The 16,922-nt window shown below is 37.8% G+C and overlaps 1 protein-coding gene across 8 annotated transcripts in view; it reads left to right on the forward strand.

The window, feature by feature from the left end:
- SMG7 (SMG7 nonsense mediated mRNA decay factor) overlaps positions 1-16,922 on the forward strand; it is a 96,908-nt gene that overhangs the window by 63,221 nt on the left and 16,765 nt on the right. For all 8 annotated transcript variants that reach the window (XM_049868089.1, XM_049868092.1, XM_049868094.1 and 5 more), the window contains 7 exons: positions 7,273-7,444; positions 8,648-8,719; positions 9,480-9,630; positions 9,996-10,131; positions 14,384-14,546; positions 14,877-15,033; positions 16,440-16,510. In XM_049868089.1, the coding sequence (XP_049724046.1) occupies positions 7,273-7,444; positions 8,648-8,719; positions 9,480-9,630; positions 9,996-10,131; positions 14,384-14,546; positions 14,877-15,033; positions 16,440-16,510 (922 nt within the window). The remainder of the gene's footprint in view (positions 1-7,272; positions 7,445-8,647; positions 8,720-9,479; positions 9,631-9,995; positions 10,132-14,383; positions 14,547-14,876; positions 15,034-16,439; positions 16,511-16,922) is intronic.

The following is a 16,922-nucleotide window of genomic DNA, read 5'->3' on the forward strand; positions in this document are numbered from 1 at the left end:
TGATACTTGGGGAAAGAGAGGTTGGTGAGCTACTAACTAGTCCTTCAAGCAGATGTTAAAGATTAATTCATTCCACAAGCAGTTGTAGAAAGCCTGTTTTATGTGAAGCACAATACTAGATGCTGAGGTTATGGAGAGAGTCAAGACAGAGTCATCACCTTCAAAGAAATATCTGGTCTTATGGAAGAGATGGATATGTTAATAGATGTTTTGTTGTTTTCTAATTATAAGAATAATGCATACTGATTTCAAGGAATTTGAAAAGTATATGAAAGTCCCCCCCCCCCAAAAATCTACTAATTCCCCCATTCTGGGTAAATTACTACTTTAATATGTAGCCTTCCAGTGTTTTTATACTTTTTTACATAGTTGAGACGATGCATGTACAATCTTGTATCTGCTTTATAAACAGTATAGTGTAAGCATTTCCTTGTGTAGTTAGAGTTCGATGAGCATCTTTGTGTATATTTTCTCTAATATTGGATGATTTCCCAAGGACCAATCCTTCAAAGTAGAATTCTTGGATCAATTAAAGTTTTAATACTGTTGATATATATTATGAAGTTGTTTTCCCAAAAGATCATTTATCTTTTCATAAGCAGTGTATACAAGTACCTGTCTGGCTGTGCACTTGCCAGTGTTGAGTATTTTTGATAAAAATGAATGAATGAATGATGCAGTAACTTGTACCTGATAAATGGAAAATGATTTTTCATTTAAATTTTAATGTCTGGATTACTTAGGAACCTTGTGCTTATTTTATTAGAAATTTACATTTCCGTTTTATATAAATCTTCATTTACTCTTACCATTCATCTCAGATCCCAGGTTTTTCCATGGTGATTTGTCTAAGTCCTACATATAAAAGGATATATACATTTTCTTAAATCATGTTTTTGGCAACTTTTTCTCCAGTTTCTTCTGTTATCTTTTTGTTTTATTTAGAGGTTTTGGGGGCATGGAAGTTAACAACTTTTTTTAATAATACATTTTTATAATAGCCTTTATATAGATTGGTTTGTCATCTTGGAAAATGACTCTTAACCTTATTTTATGATATGACAACATGTACACATTTCCAGGGGTTTAACTGGACATTCATAAAGCAAATATTAAAAAACCTACAGCAGAGTAAAACAAGAACCGTCATTTTTTTTATTGAGGGGGCATGGTATTTGTAAAAACATTTTATAAGCAAGCGAATAATAAAATTCTGTTTTCTGAGCGATGTCTTAGAAATACTGTTTGTTGTTAATTGTACTTTGGATGAAGGTTTACAGAGCGAATTAGTTTCTCTTTAAACAATTAATACACGTACTGTTTTGTGGCACTGGTTGCCAAGCCCATGACATGTCAACACTCTCCCCTTCTTGACCTTGGGTTCCCCATTACCAGCTTTCCTGTTCCCTCCTGCCTTCTCATCCTGGCCCCTGGGTTGGTGTGTCCATTTAGTCTCATTTTGTTTTATGGGCCTGACTCATCTTTGACTGAAGGATGAACTTCAGGAGTGACTTCAGTACTGAGTTAAAAGGGTTTCTGGGGGCCACACTCTCAGGGTTTCTCCAGTCTGTGGCAGGCCAGTAAGTCTGGTCTTTTTTTGTGTGTTAAAATTTTGTTCTACATTTTTCTCCAGCTCTGTTGGGGACCCTCTGTTGTGATCCCTGTCAGAGCAGTCAGTGGTAGCCAGGCACCATCTAGTTGTGCTGAACTCAGTCTGGTGGAGGCTGTGGTTTAGCTGTGGTTCATAAGTCCTTTGGACTAATCTTTCCTTTGTGTCTTTGGTTTTCTTCATTCTCCCTTGCTCCAGACAGGGTGGGACCAGTGGAGTATTTTAGGTTGTCACTCACCAAAGTAGGATGTAGAACATTTTCTTTAGAAATACTGTTTCTAAGGGAAAACATATGGGTAATTTAGTTTTAAAATGTACTTTTATCTTGAGCATTGATTCTCCCCCACATGCATTTCGTAGGCAGTGGTTGAGCAGTTATGACAGTTGTAGAATAAGCATCAATAAACTTCTTTATTCTCACAAATTTTGATGATGTAGATTTTTCAGGTAACAGCATTAATAGGGCTTTTTTTTAATTTCAGTTGTGTTTTTATTTTGTCTTGGTTTGATAATTGAAACAGTTAATGGTGTCACAGAAAATAATGTGGCATATGTCTTGATTACATGCAGTGGATGTTTAGCCTTTAGCTTGAGGAAATAGGTGGAGTCCAGGTCATTATGCAGCCTTACAGCCTAACTTGAGTTTTAAATTACAGTGTTTACATAGTTTCAAGCTACTGAAGAGTAGACAAGAGATTAACATGATCAGATTTGCACTTTTGAAAGATTATTCTGCCTCTTTGTGGAGAATGAATATCAGGTCAGGAACGGAAGCTGGTTAGGATGCTACTGCAGTAATGGAAAGCAGTGGAGGGATTTTTGAAGTATAGCCAACAGGACTTGCTAATGGATAGGGTTGGGTGTGTGGAATCAGGATGGGGAGGAGTTGGAGGTGACTTCTATTTACCGTCTTGAGCAACTAGTTGAATTGGTCGTACCATTTACAGAGATGGGGGAAGCAGGTTTGTCCATGTTGTATTAGAGAGAAGCCTATTTGATACCTAAGTGGAGGTGTTAAATGGGAAATTCAATAAGTAAGCTTGAAATGGAGTGGAAAGGTCAGGACCTTAGTAGATTTCATGATTACCATAAAGAACCTTGAAACCATACAGCTAGGTGGGAACAGTTCTGCACAAGAGGAGTCAGCATTGCAATAGGAGAAAATGAGGGAAAGTGGTACCCTCGAAGCCAAGAGAAAAGCAATAAGAGGAGGAAGTAATCAGCCCTGTTGAGTGCTGCTGAGAAGTCAAGGAAGATAGTTTAAAAGTGACTAATTAGTTTTGACAGTATGTAAGTCATTGGTGAACTTAATGAACACCATATTTCATCGTTTCTAAAACATTTTTTCACATTTTAACATCTCTGAAATAGGGGCATGTTTACAATAGATAACAAATCACAGTTTAATTAGCGGCATTTTTCTCTCAATGTTACACAAAATAATAGTTCATCTTATATTTATGGTATCTTGGATTTGATGAAATGTAGTGACTTCAGTGGAGTAGTGGGAATGGAAATCTAATTGGAGTGGATTGAGAAGAGAGTAGTCATAATTTTTGCAAAGATAGTTTTGGCTTCCTAGCCATCATTTTTGTTAATCATTCAAAGCCAAGTGCTTCAGTCAGAACCAAATTCCTCATCAAAGAACAAATCGCTAGCCCTTATTCTAAGAAACTAGAAGCCAGAAAGGAAGCCTTATCATTAAATCCTTGCATTAATGTGAGAGGTGATATTCTATACCTTCATAGTCAGTTCTCCATTCTTGGCATTGAGTAAAGAGTAAACAGGAGCAGTGGAATAGTATAAAGTTCACTTGAGGAATGGAAACCCAGGAGCTCCTCTACTATCGGCTCTAAAACCAAAAGCCAAACCTGTTGTCATTGAGTCGATTTGGATTCGTAGCAACCCTATAGAAGAGAGTAGGACTTCCCCATAGAGTTTCCAAGGAGCAGCTGCTGGATTTGAGCTGCTGACCTTTTGGTTAGCAGCCAGACACTTAACTGCTGGCACCACCACTGTCCATACTATCCAAAAAAAGCCCAGTGCCACTGGTACCAGCTAATTCTGACAACTTGCTCAGGTCACTGACCTCTGTAAAAGGAGTAGTGTAGACAGATGCTCACAGATTCCGTTTTGAGGTTTACAATTCTATGATTGGAGTTTGGGAAGAACAAGAGGCATTATTATCCACTGGAGCCTTAGGAATATATCCTGGTAAATAACTCCTTTATATAAAGTAACTCTAACTTGTCCCAGCCATCCATCTAGATTAGGAAACCACTGATTGAGGTGCATCAGGTTACAGTCTGTAGGAAGGTAGGATATGGTGTTTACACAATAATAGACAAATACCGTTTTGTTCAACTTAGGAAACAGCTGTTCTCCCTCTTCCGTTCCACCTAAACCAGCTAGAGCCCTCTTAACCAGAATCCTTAAACCAGCAGGAACCTTTCTATCTGATAACTTCCACAAATGGCACAGCGGCCTCAGACCTTTAACTTCACAAGGGGGAGGAGAAAGAATCAAGATCATCAGCCTAGGCTGATTCCTGTGTGGTGGAGGTCAGACGTACTGCCACCCTCCAACCTTTTTATCAACTCCGATACCAGCTGTCCCTCCCGCGGCATTCTCTGCTGCTCTGCTGGATTCAGTAATTTGTTGCAGTGGCCACACAGAGCTCACAGACTATAGTCACAGTTATGGGGTTTATTAGGGAAGTAACAGGTTACAGTTTAGGACCAGGAATGACTCAGGATACAGTTCTTGGGTCAAGACAGCTTCTCAACCATGTCCACAGGCAGGCCTTTCTCTTGACAGGTGTCTCTCTCAGCTCCTCAGCCTGGCCTCTACCCTGCTCGGGCAAGTGTTACAAAGCTCTTCAGCTGCATTGATAAGTGCCTGGAGTCACCCCTCTTCCCAAGGTGCTCAGCTCTCTGGCTCCATAGGTTGGTAGCCACCTCACTCCGTGGGTCAAGAAGCCCACTGCACTGTCTCACCCTGGTCTCCTGATTCTGCTGCCCCCTCTACTGCTGCTTCTCACGATCTCACGCCATCTTCATTGTTACAGCTCTCCATCTCCTGGGTCTAGGAGATTCTCAGCACAGGGACTTCAGGTCCAAAGGACACACTCCACCCCTGGCTCTTCTCTTGATGGTTTTGAGGTCTTTGCTCAGCTCTGGGATGAGCCTAGTGGTGTGGCATACTGACCAGTCCCCTCATTAGGATTCCATACACCTTATTTGCATGGTCCCATCCCTTCAAGGGTTCTATGTACCTTACCTGCATTATTAGCAGGCTGTCTAGTCCCCTTGGTGGTCCACAAACACCTCATTTTCATGGTCCCATCCGGTCATTTTGTGGGAGTCACAAGTTCACGCATGGCTAGAGGAGCCATATTAAGTAAATCACTGCACCATATAACTCCACTTAAAACTCCTGTGTTCAAGTAGAAATTTTATTATAAAACATTCCACCATGTTTGATTCACTTTTTGTGATCCTTTTTTCTCCTTGCTAGATGTGCAGCCTTGCCTGGCTTTCCAGTCTGTTCCTTCAGTACTTACTGAACCCAGTTCTTTTTCCTCTGTCATGTTTTTTCTTGCCATGTTCCCCAGTCATCTGTTTTTATTCATTTTTGTTCCTTTCCTGTACTTTTATATTCCCTGACTAGCCGTCTGGGCATTAACTTGTTTACCCAATGTTATGTCAACAGTTTTCTTGCCCAATTATAAATTTATATGTATAAGTAAAGATGAAGTAGGTATTTCATATGCTTAATGAGAAAGGGTGCCTAAAATTTATATTCCATTATGTAGGTGGTTTTTATCTTAGGAAGAAGGTAGGAAAGTTGGACATTTCCAATCCTTTCGAGTTGAGTCCTCTTGGTGTTTTATTTTGCATTGTGAATTCTTTACATGTTAGAAAGAATGGTGATAGAATTATTTCCAATATGATAACTTAAGTCACATCGCTTGCTGTCACACATCCTTATCTGAAAAAAGTGGAGCTTTATGCCTACATAGTATTACTACGGATAAATTATGATAGATGTCTCATATAACCTAGGAAATGAAGCTTGTTATAAATGTAGCGTATACTGTTGGCTTATACTATGTATCGTATGTTCTCTTTCTGTCTCCCTCTGTCTTTCCCTCTTTCTCTTTCTCCATCTTATCTGTCTTTATGTGCCTGTCTACCTGTCTTGCTCATTTTGTGATAAAGTCTTTAAGGATGCACATTTGTGTCTGGCACAATAGATACTTAGTAAATAAATATTTGAATGCATGAGAGGAGAGTGTGATGAACTGTGTGTGGGCCAAGAGTGGGAAGCATGGTGGGAGGAGAGAAGGCTTTGCATGAAGGAGACTGAGAAGGAATGGTTGGAGAGCTACAAAGAACTAGAAAAACTCAGTGATCACCCATAAGATCAGCTGTGTTAAATGCAGCAGAGAAGTCCAGTAAGATGACTGAAAAATGTCCATTGTTTTGGCTGTTGAGTAACTGGTTGTCTTATTGACAGTAGTTTCAATAGAGTGGTGGTAGGAGGTGTAAGGTACTGGGGGAGAGTTGCATGGCAGCCAGATCTTAATAGATTAAGGAGTGAATATGAGTTGAGAAAGCAATATGATAGGTGTGGACTGCTTTGAAGGAGTTTGGCTGAGAAGAGGAAGAGACATTACAAGGTTGCTAGAGAGGAATTCAGGGTCAAGGGAGAGTGTTTTGGTCCTGTTCTCTTTGTTTTTTATTGTTGGGAGATAAAAAAAAAAAAAAAAACCAAACCCATTGCTATTGAGTCAATTCTGACTTCTAGCCACCCTATAGGACAGAGTAGAACTGCCCCACAGAGTTTCCAAGGAGCACCTGGTGGATTCAAACTGCCAGTCTTTTGGTTAGCAGCTATAGCACTTAGCCACTACACTACCAGGGCTTCCTTGTGGGAGATACTTGAGAATATTTATAGGCCACAGCAAAGAAACGTAAGAGGTTGAAAGTAAATAAAAGAATGAGGGAGCAAGGCAGGAGGCAGAAGAGAAGAGACTCAGAGACCTGCACAGTCAGAAGAGTTAGTTCTGACCAGGAGGAAGGACTTCTCATCCTTTGAGACTGGGTAAGAATGGGTGGTTTCGATAATGCCTCAGGGTCCCTTCCAGATCTGTAATAGTATGAGGTCTGTTTTGTGGCAGAGACATGAAAATTGGTCTAGGACTTAAGAAAATAAATCTCAAAATCTTGATGTCTAACAAATACTTAAATGACTTGCATTTAAGTCAGATTTGTAGCCAGTCAGTCTTAGTGGTTTTTGCATATTAGTGTGTTTCTGAAAGGTATAATAAATGGATAATTTCATGGAGTTTCTTGCTTTTCTTTGTTTTCTGAATGTGTCTGAAAACCCTATTCAGGCAAACCGTCTTTTTAAAAATGCTGCTATTACTTTTAAATATGTCCTGGTTGCTCTAATACTTGAGAATTCAGCAGATATAACTTATAATGAATGATGTTAGTTATCTTTTGAGCTGTATCTGTGAAAGGTTATCATGTAATTTTCCCGAAGTTCTTGCCCAGGTCTTAGCAACGTATGATACTAGGTACAGGTCTTAAGTGCAGACTTTACTGTTACAGCACTTCTGACTTACCAGCTAAGTCTTGCTCATGTTTTTCTTTTAGTTATTACAAGAGCTGTGTACAGTGTTTAATGTAGACTTACCATGCCGTGTGAAGTCTTCCCAATTGGGGATTATCAGCAATAAACAGACGCATACCAGCGCCATAGTGAAGCCACAGTCTAGCTCCTGTTCATATATCTGCCAGCACTGCCTCGTCCACCTTGGAGACATTGGTGAGCTTTTGGGGTGAAGGAATTGATAATACATTCATCCTTTTCTTTGGAGTAGTTGTGGAAAGAAACTTTTCCTTTAAACTAAGCATACATGCACAATTTAGGTTATCATTAGAGGAAATTATAAAATATATTTTAAGGAACTTAGAGTTTCTCAGTGTTCTGGGATTGGCAGAGGATCTTGAAGGAAGTAACTTTCCTATTAAGATTTAAGTTTTATTCAGACATTATGCAAAACTACTGTTGACCTAGGCAGATACTAAACAGCAAAAATGTAATCAAAACTAAGTTTGTATTTTCCTAAATTAAAAGCATGTACTCTATTGGAATTACAGGGTTTATAAATTACTCCTTCTGAAACTAGATTGCCTTATTTCCTTTCTACCATACTAAAAGCTTGTTTTTTTTTATCTTTGCTTCCTTTTTAAAATTAAATTCATTTTTCTATTTTATGTATTTTATCTAGGAATGTTATTTAACTTATTTATTCTTGTTCATTCCTTTAAGGTGGCCTCAAAAGGTTATAAAACAAATTAACTATAGGATTATGTTTTGACTGTCCTCAAATAACAAGGAATGGAGAACATTATTACTTTTAAGTTGGAATATTTTAGGTTTCTTACTTAATGTCATAAATCATTGCCTCCATGAGGGGTCACATCAAAGTAAGCACTGAGTTCTGCAGTGAGATTCAGTGAATAGTGTGTTTAGGTTGTTTTTGCTTTAAATGTATTCTTTGCACACACATAAAATATTGCAGTAGATAAAAGGCATTTTTCAAAATCACTTTATAAGATATTGAAAAAAACATAATTTTCAGATCATATTGTATAGTATTTTGTTTTGTTTTGTTTTGTTTTTAAGTGCCATATAACCCACCCCTTCTTGTGGGCCGGCTCCAGGTCACCAGCATAGTCCATAGTGGGAGCTGGTGATGCATGACACTGGAGGACCTGAAAATGGGGGCTAGGTAAGCTTTAAAATTGGTTCCATGCTGAATGTCCCAAATAGGGAAGGCCGGATGGACACTTCACACATAATCCTATAGTTAATTTGTTTTAAAGTTTTTGGTTTCTGTCTTTAATCTTAAATTAACTGTAATGCCTTTATTATAATTTTAGAATTTAAAATTCTAGCCATTTGGAAATACTGCCCCACTGGGGTTCTGTTGTTTACATTAAATTTTCTTTTTCTTCCTCTTAGCTCGATACAGAAACCAGACCAGCCAGGCAGAGTCCTACTATAGGCATGCAGCTCAGCTTGTCCCCTCCAATGGTGAGTGGGCCCATCACCTTGAGGTTGACCGGTGCTTTATTCTTTATAGCAATAAGGAAAATAACTTACGGCTCATGTTTCAAGTTTCATGAAAGTAATAGATGTTGAGTTTTGGTATTGTTATTCCATAAGACTTGAAATGACTTTTTTTTTTTTCCTTTTAAAAGATGACTTTTTGTCTATAAATAGAATATCCGCTAATGTTGTCTAAAATAGTTTCTACAACTCTGGCTTCCTTAATTGCTTGTACAGAATAATTAGCTCTCTTTAATACTACCGTTTTCTCCCTAGAAAAATCATCTCTTTATTACCTAAAGGATAGTGCTGTTGTCTTTGGATTGCTCTGAAATAGGTGTTAGCAGTGATTCCTGAATTTAAAAAATTGCAGCAGATATTTGGTGATATGTCATTCTTGTTAAGCCACATTGAAATTCCTTCAGGTTCTGAAAGGAGCCTCATTAGAGGGCCTAAAGAAGGGATGGCAGCCTGGCCGCACCATTTGTTTTACACTGTCCATGGCTGCTTTCACTCTGCAGTGGCAGAGTTGACCAGTTGTGACAGAGACCATTTGGCCCACAAAACCAAAAATAATTGTGCTCTTTTATGTTATACCCATTTGTAATAAGGTAGAATCATGAGGTCTAGCTTATAAAATATTCTCTGTTATTAATTTGAGAATTTAAGAACTGATACTTTTGTATTCTGATAGCAGGACTTTGTGCATTTTGGACTACTTTAGCATCTTAACTTTCTCCTCTAGGTCAGCCTTACAATCAGTTGGCTATCTTAGCTTCTTCCAAAGGAGACCATCTGACCACAATTTTCTACTACTGCAGAAGTATTGCTGTGAAGTTCCCTTTCCCAGCTGCCTCCACTAATCTACAAAAAGCACTTTCTAAAGCACTGGAAAGGTAGGGTTGACTTCTTTCAAAGAGGACTTTGTGTAACCTGAGAGTCCTGCCCCTCAAATTTTAGTGTACAGGAAACTAAGGACCGGTTACCCATGCTTCTCTTCTCATATTGTTACTTAACTTGTAAACATCTAGATATACTGTAATGGGTTTAGTCATAGTACCTGAATTTCAACCAGTCAGCATCTGATTTGTTCCCAGTAGAATACAGGCTGCTGAATGCCAACTGTCCGAGTGTGTTATGCAGAATCCCCTCCTTGTATATCAGATACTTACATAACTTGTGTTTGCAACCCAAAGCCTTCTTTAATAGGTTTCCGCTATTTTGCTGCTTAAGATTCATGGAAATTTTCGTTTCATTCCAGCCGAGATGAGGTGAAAACCAAATGGGGTGTTTCTGACTTCATCAAGGCCTTTATTAAATTCCACGGTCATGTGTACCTGAGTAAGAGCTTGGAAAAATTGAGCCCTCTTCGAGAGAAATTGGAAGAACAGTTTAAGGTTAGATTTCAAAAACAGAGAATACCTGTCTTATTTAAATCAAGAAGCGTAAGATTTGAAAGAAACTCATTCTCAGTTTTTATGTCATTACCTAACTGTGAGCTATTAGCAAAAATTACTTCTGAAGCATATGAAATTCTTGCATAAACCAGGCCCTCAGTTTAAACTGATGTGCAGTGTATATATAGAAATAGTGTGGCAATGTTTTCACTGAGTAGCTGCCATTTGGCAAAACGGATCAAAGTGGGAAAAAACTAACTTCTTCCTTCTCAATCGCAGCCCCTTTCTCAATTTTGAAAGTACTCCTTTTGATGGTTCCTGTGTCCTTACATCATTCTGTCGCCTGCTTGTAGATATTTGCATTCTGCAAACAGATTCATCATTCTCATTGTGTGTCAGTCTTTCAGAAATTGTGGCAGTTTAAAGGAAAGGAATGAGAATTTTATTCAATAGGAATGTATTTTACTTGTTTGTATAAACCAAACTTGCCATCAAGTTGATTCCAACTCATAGCAACCCTAAAGGACAGAGTAGAACTGCCCCATAGGGTTTCCAAGGAGTGCCTGGTGGATTCAAACTGCCGACCTTTTGTTTAGCAACCATAGCTCTTAACCACTACGTTTGTATAAAACCCAAAAACCAAACCCAGTGCCGTCGAGTCGATTCCAACTCATAGTGACCCTATAGGACAGAGTAGAACTGTCCCGTAGAGTGTCCAAGGAGCGCCTGGAGGATTTGAACTGCCGACCCTTTGGTTAGCAGCCGTAGCACTTAACCACTATGCTACCAGGGTTTCCCTACGTTGTATAAGGAGATAAAAATTAAACAACCTTTGTTTTATTAATATATTTGAAAATTATCTTTTGTTAGTGTGTTACGAAATTAGCATGTGAAATATAATATTTGGAAGGATCAGAATTAAATATTTTTAATTCATTTATTCAACAAATACTTGACTATTAAAGCAGTCACTGTTTTAGGCGCTAGGATCAACAGTAAACAAAATAGTCACAAGGCACATTTTATATTTCTTAGTACTTCTCAGAATCTATGTGCTTGGAGAATTACCTGTAACTCCTTTACAGCTTTTCTATAAGTGCTTTCAAAGTCTCACATTTCAAGAGATTATAGAACTCAGAGACATGACTTAGCCAAATGTAGGCAGTGTGAAATGGTTTCTGCAGGTAATCATTTTTTATTTGATGCTTTCTGTGTGCAAGAGATTAAACTAGATTATCATAATAGAAATGGTTTCTTTTAAAGTAAACTTTTCAAGTCCCTTGTTGTTTTCCGCTTCTCTTAGTGGCTTCTTAAACTTTGCCCAGGATATATCTTTTATTGGGTTGGGTGTCTGAAAAGAAAAGTTAACTTTTTAATGCCCTAAGCTTTTCAGCCTGAGAAAAAACAAACAAATTTAAATCGTTTTGTAATAAGTATTCAGATATATGAACAATAATTTAAAAAGAGTATAGGGAAGTTGTAGATTCTCCTTTTTATGAGATTTTAAGAGTAGGGTTGACAGCTAGCTTTCTTGGATGATTCAGGTGCAGTCCTGCTAAAAAGTAGAGGATTGGACTAAATGACTTTTTGAGATTGCTTCCAGCCCTGGGTTCTTTGAAGAATATACTCCCTAAATGGAGGCAGAAGGAGTCTACTCTAATTAGACCTACTCTATATAAGTTATTTCAGTCTAGAACCTAGTGAATTTTGTATTTGGCTCAACGTCAAATACTAATATTCTCTTCAAATATATATTTGTATTTGAAGTTCTGGTGGTTGTTGGTGGGCAGTTGCACAAATACACTTTGAAGTTTCATTCCAACCCTCCAGAGTTAAACACAGTATGAAGCAGGTCTCTCTTAACCCTTACCCAATACTGAAATAATCAGAAGAGCATTGTTAGAGTGAAATTTTAGCATAGTCGAGTAAATTTTCAAAACTATTTCTAAACCTTATGTAGATAATTGGTGTCACTCACTTGTAAGCGTCAGCGTATCTAACTAGCAGTCTTAAGCAGAAACATGTACCAAGTTGAGGTCCTTTGGTGGATTTAAGGCCTGGTATTATGGAAACCCTGGTGGCATAGTGGTTAAGTGCTACGACTGCTAAACAAGAGGTCAGCAGTTTGAATCCGCCAGGCGGTCCTTAGAAACTTCTACGGGGCAGTTCTACTCTGTCCTACAGGGTCGCTATGAGTTGGAATCGACTCGATAGCAGTGGATTTGGTTTTTTCTTTTTTTTTTTTTTTGGTTTTATCTAGGAATTGAGATGCAAGGCATTTTATATATGTTAAATGCATCCTGTGTCTTACTCGTATCTAATTCAGTATTTTCCTTAATGGCTGTTGAACATTTGAGTAGCAAAAAATACGAAGCAGTTCTGATCTGATTTTGTTACCTGAGAGGCCCTCTAATTGCCATCTAAATTTTATGGAATTACCATTGATTGATTTCACATTTACTTCTAAAGGTGATAGGTTTTACCATTTCTAAGGTTTATTTCTTCATTCATTATTTATTGAGTCCTGCTATGTACCATGTGGAGCCCTGGTGGCACAGTGGTTAAGAGCTTGGCTGCTAACCAAGAGGTCAGCAGTTCAAATCCACCAGCCACTCCTTGGAAACCCTATGGGGCAGTTGTACTCTGTCCTATAGAGTCACTATGAGTCGGAATCCACTCAGCAGCAACGGGTGGGTGGGTATGTACCATGTACTTTTCTAAGCCCTTGGAAATACAGAAGAGAGCAAGACAACTCTGCCCTCCTGAGCTTGCGTTATCATTTGTTAGCACCGGGCTCCAGTTACACGCATTAATGCTTCTGTGAATACAGTAGAAAATTCTTTAAAGGCTATGTCGGTACTATAGGACGTTGCCATATTATTCTCTTAAAAAATACTTTTTGAAAAATAGAAATTATTACTTTTATTTTATATCAGTGTTATGCATTTATGTAAATGATCGGCTTATCTAGAAGGTTGGATATAGAGATTGAAGGAGAAATTTTGTGGGACAATTTTGGGGAAGAGGTAGCATTTCAGAAAATTTTGAGGAAAGGAAAAAAGTACTCGATGCCTTTGGGAAAGAGTTTAGCAGTCTAGATTTATACAGTGGACTCACAGCAGGCAAGGAGGCTGAGTCTTGTGATTGGAAGAACAGAGTTAAGATGGGAGGAATGAAATTGTATTTTTCTCCAGTGATAATGTGAAGGAATCATAGAGCTTATTCGATATTTCAGATTCTTTAGCTCTGTAAATAGAAAAATAAAATAGATTGGACAAAGGCAACTCTAAATTTATGAGGTAATAGAATCTCTTGTCACTGCTGGTGACAGTGAATCTCCACTGTCTCCAAAAATTTTGCCTGGAGAGGGAGGGAGCCTGGCTATGGCCAAAGTGTTAGATAAAGCCAAGATATCTTCTTTAGTAGCTGTGAACTTTGTTAGGGACGTATGTTCGAAAACTATTATAATTGGGGGTAGTCTAAAACTACTGTAGATACTAAAGTAGAAAGGTGATCATAAGTTGAAGCAGCCAGCCAAGAACATCTAAGTGAATTCTTTTTAGTGCTTCAAACAGGCCATGGTTAGTAAGTAAATGAAATTTCATGATGAAGATGAATGGACATTTCTAATAGGGGAAAATGTCAATGTGATCATTTGTAGAAGCACCCATAACACATCTGAATATTTAGTGTATCATTTAACCATTTTTCCACGATATGTTCTTGGCTATACCTTGTTCATAAATAAGGTTCTTTAAATGTGTCAAACCTTTAAAAGAGTAAGTTTTATAAAAAATTTTGGAAGTCATGCTTTGTATACCAAGAGCTCAAAAAGTCATTTTTGAGTCTTTTTGTTTGAAATGTTGTTTTTTCACTGTGTCCCCATTTAGTATTTTTATATATACACATCTCTTATAAAAGAACTTCTATTGAATTTAAGCTGTATAAAGTTACTGATGGATCCTAAAATGTTTTTCTTGGATTATATTAGAAGTAATATAGTTTCTACAAAAAGTATCATGGAAAATTACTCAGGTAGCTCTGTGGGCCTTAGTAGTTTCTGGATTAATACCTTTCAAGACAAAAACTCAGCATGAGAGACATCAGACTACAGGCGACCCAGTTAAAGTACTGGAATTCAGAGTGGGACAGTTTATTCATCTGGGCTCTGAATACAGATGGCCAGTTAATTTTTGTGTCAAAATGGCTCCTGTTCTTGCTTTACACACAGTATTTCTATCTTCTTTTCCAGAGGCTGCTATTCCAAAAAGCTTTCAACTCTCAGCAGTTAGTTCATGTCACTGTCATTAACCTGTTTCAACTTCATCACCTTCGTGACTTTAGCAATGAAACGGAGCAACATAGTTATAGCCAAGATGAGCAGCTGTGTTGGACACAGTTGCTGGCCCTCTTTAGTGAGTATTAAATCATTTCTTTGGTCTATGCTGTTTTCTTTGAAAAAAATTAACCATTTTCATCATTGCAACAAAATACATATGAAAGGGTCCTGTGTTTCTTAGTATTGAATCAGGAGGCCTGAACCTCAAGTTTTAGCCTTTTATTTGCTTATACCCCTTCATCAACTGTATAATATATTTAGCAAGGGAAAAAAACTCACTTTTCAGAAAGAAGATGTAAGGTACTTCTTAAGCGGAATACAACAGAAAGGTCATAATGATATTTTACTTTTGCCTGGTACACAGTTTCAAGTACCTTACATTTTCTGAATACTTTCTGTCTTTAAGTGTCTTTTCTTGGCATCCTGTGCAAGTGTCCTCTCGGGAACGGGTCTCAGGAGGAGTCCTACAGTGCCTACCCCCTCCCTGCAGTCAAAGTCTCCATGGACTGGCTGAGGCTCAGACCCCGGGTCTTCCAGGAGGCAGTGGTGGATGAAAAACAGTAGTAAGTGTTCTAGAGTTTCATGTTTGCTTGTCTGCTTTGTTTGCTTGACACTCACAGATACGTAAAAACTGCCTTCTAAAACACAGCATTTGAACAATGGAAGACTTTGTATTTTCTGCCTACCCTGGAAATTGATTTAAAGACCTCTTTGTATAGTTTTTTTTTTCCTTTGGTTATTTGAATTCTTTATGCAAGGCACAAGTCTTAAGGATTTGTGACTCCTTGTGCCCACACCCTATTCCTAGTTGCCATCCTGGGGAAAGTGCATTTTTCACATTTTGAAATGAAATTGAAATAAAACCAGTTTGTTTCTAATCCATTCATAATATGCCCCAGTTCTCTGTTCAGGATTTGAAGGGAAGAGATTTTTATTTTCTTCCATTATTTTCCCTGCATAAGCTGTTTGATGTTGCCTTACAGTAATACCCACTTTGAATTATATTTGTTTTGAGCATAAAAGTGTGAATGTTATTTTTGCTCTCACCCATTTTCTCTGTAACCTCTACTCAGTCATTCTGGCAGTTCCTAGGAACTCTTGATTTTACAGTGACAAATGAAAACTTTCAGATCACTTTTGATTATATGATTAATACTTCCAAGAAGTCTTTGCAGTGAATAGAAAGTTCCTCCCATGCATGTTTTCATGGTGGAGATAAGCGGAATCTTTTTGAAATGTCTGGTTTGTGGCCCAGCCACATTGACCAAGGTCACATCCTAGAAAAGGGCCTAACCATATTTAAGACCTTGAGATCCCACTACTGCTTTTTTTTTTTTTCATTTTATTGTCCTTTCGGTGAAAGTTTCCAGCTCAAGTTAGTTTGTATTTGCCTACCTTTAAAAAAAAACCTTGCCCAGTCATACATAGTGCATCAGATCTATAGATTTTTCTAATGTTTGAAATATGGCAGTGTTTTTGGTACATTTAAATGTAAAGTGATACTTACAAATCTGTATCCCTGGTGGAGACCCTAACATACCTCACTCAGAAACCAAGGACTTTAATAATACATTTAACAACTAAGTATGTAGAACACAATTCCTAATAGAGAACTGACAGTGGATTCCACAACTGATAGTGTATGTGAAAGCCCTGTATAAACATAATATGTTGTTTCTTTTTTCAAAGTTTTCTTAACAATCAATTTCAAGTGTTTAAAGCTTACAAATTATTTTCACTATTGTTAATTTAGGAGCTTGGGGAATGATCTGCTTAGTAGAGACATTTGACCCTTTTTTTATCTAGAATCTTTGAAAATATGTTTTAGGAAATTATTCAGCCTTTAAAATGCTGATTCAAGGGAAATATACATAAAGTCCAGGTTCTATTGGGGTCATTTTCATGGCTTATCAGTGTTCTGGTTTCATTTGTATAAAAATAAAGTCTGAAATCTCTCTCTAATTTACAGCATTTGGCCCTGGCTAATTTCTCTCCTAAATAGTTTCCATCCCCATGAAGAGGACCTCTCAAGTACTAACGGTGAGGACTACCTAACTTTGTATTGTTGATGTTGTTATCCGTCACTAAGGGTGAGGTTAAGGCCAGAGAAACACAGGTTTTTAGTGTTAAGTGTTTGGCTTAAAATTTCTTTATGTCAGAAGAGAGTTTGAGCTCTACGCGGATGAAGTTTAGAGGTAAGGATGCTGTAACGTTGTAGACTTTTGGGGACGTAATATTCTTCCAGTTCTTTGGGCAGCCTGTTCTCCTGTTCAGCTACATTTGAATAGGTGTAAGGAGTCCAGAGAGTACAGTACCTTCAAATTCTTTCCATCTTCTTACCATTAAAAAGAAAAGGAATTCTTGTGAACCACATTACTCATTAAAGTATAATACCTGCTTATTGTAGAAAATTTGGGAAGTACAAAGAACACAAATCACCTGTAGTTCTATA

This window comes from Elephas maximus, chromosome 24, assembly GCF_024166365.1.
Source record: "Elephas maximus indicus isolate mEleMax1 chromosome 24, mEleMax1 primary haplotype, whole genome shotgun sequence".
Taxonomy (NCBI): domain Eukaryota; kingdom Metazoa; phylum Chordata; class Mammalia; order Proboscidea; family Elephantidae; genus Elephas; species Elephas maximus.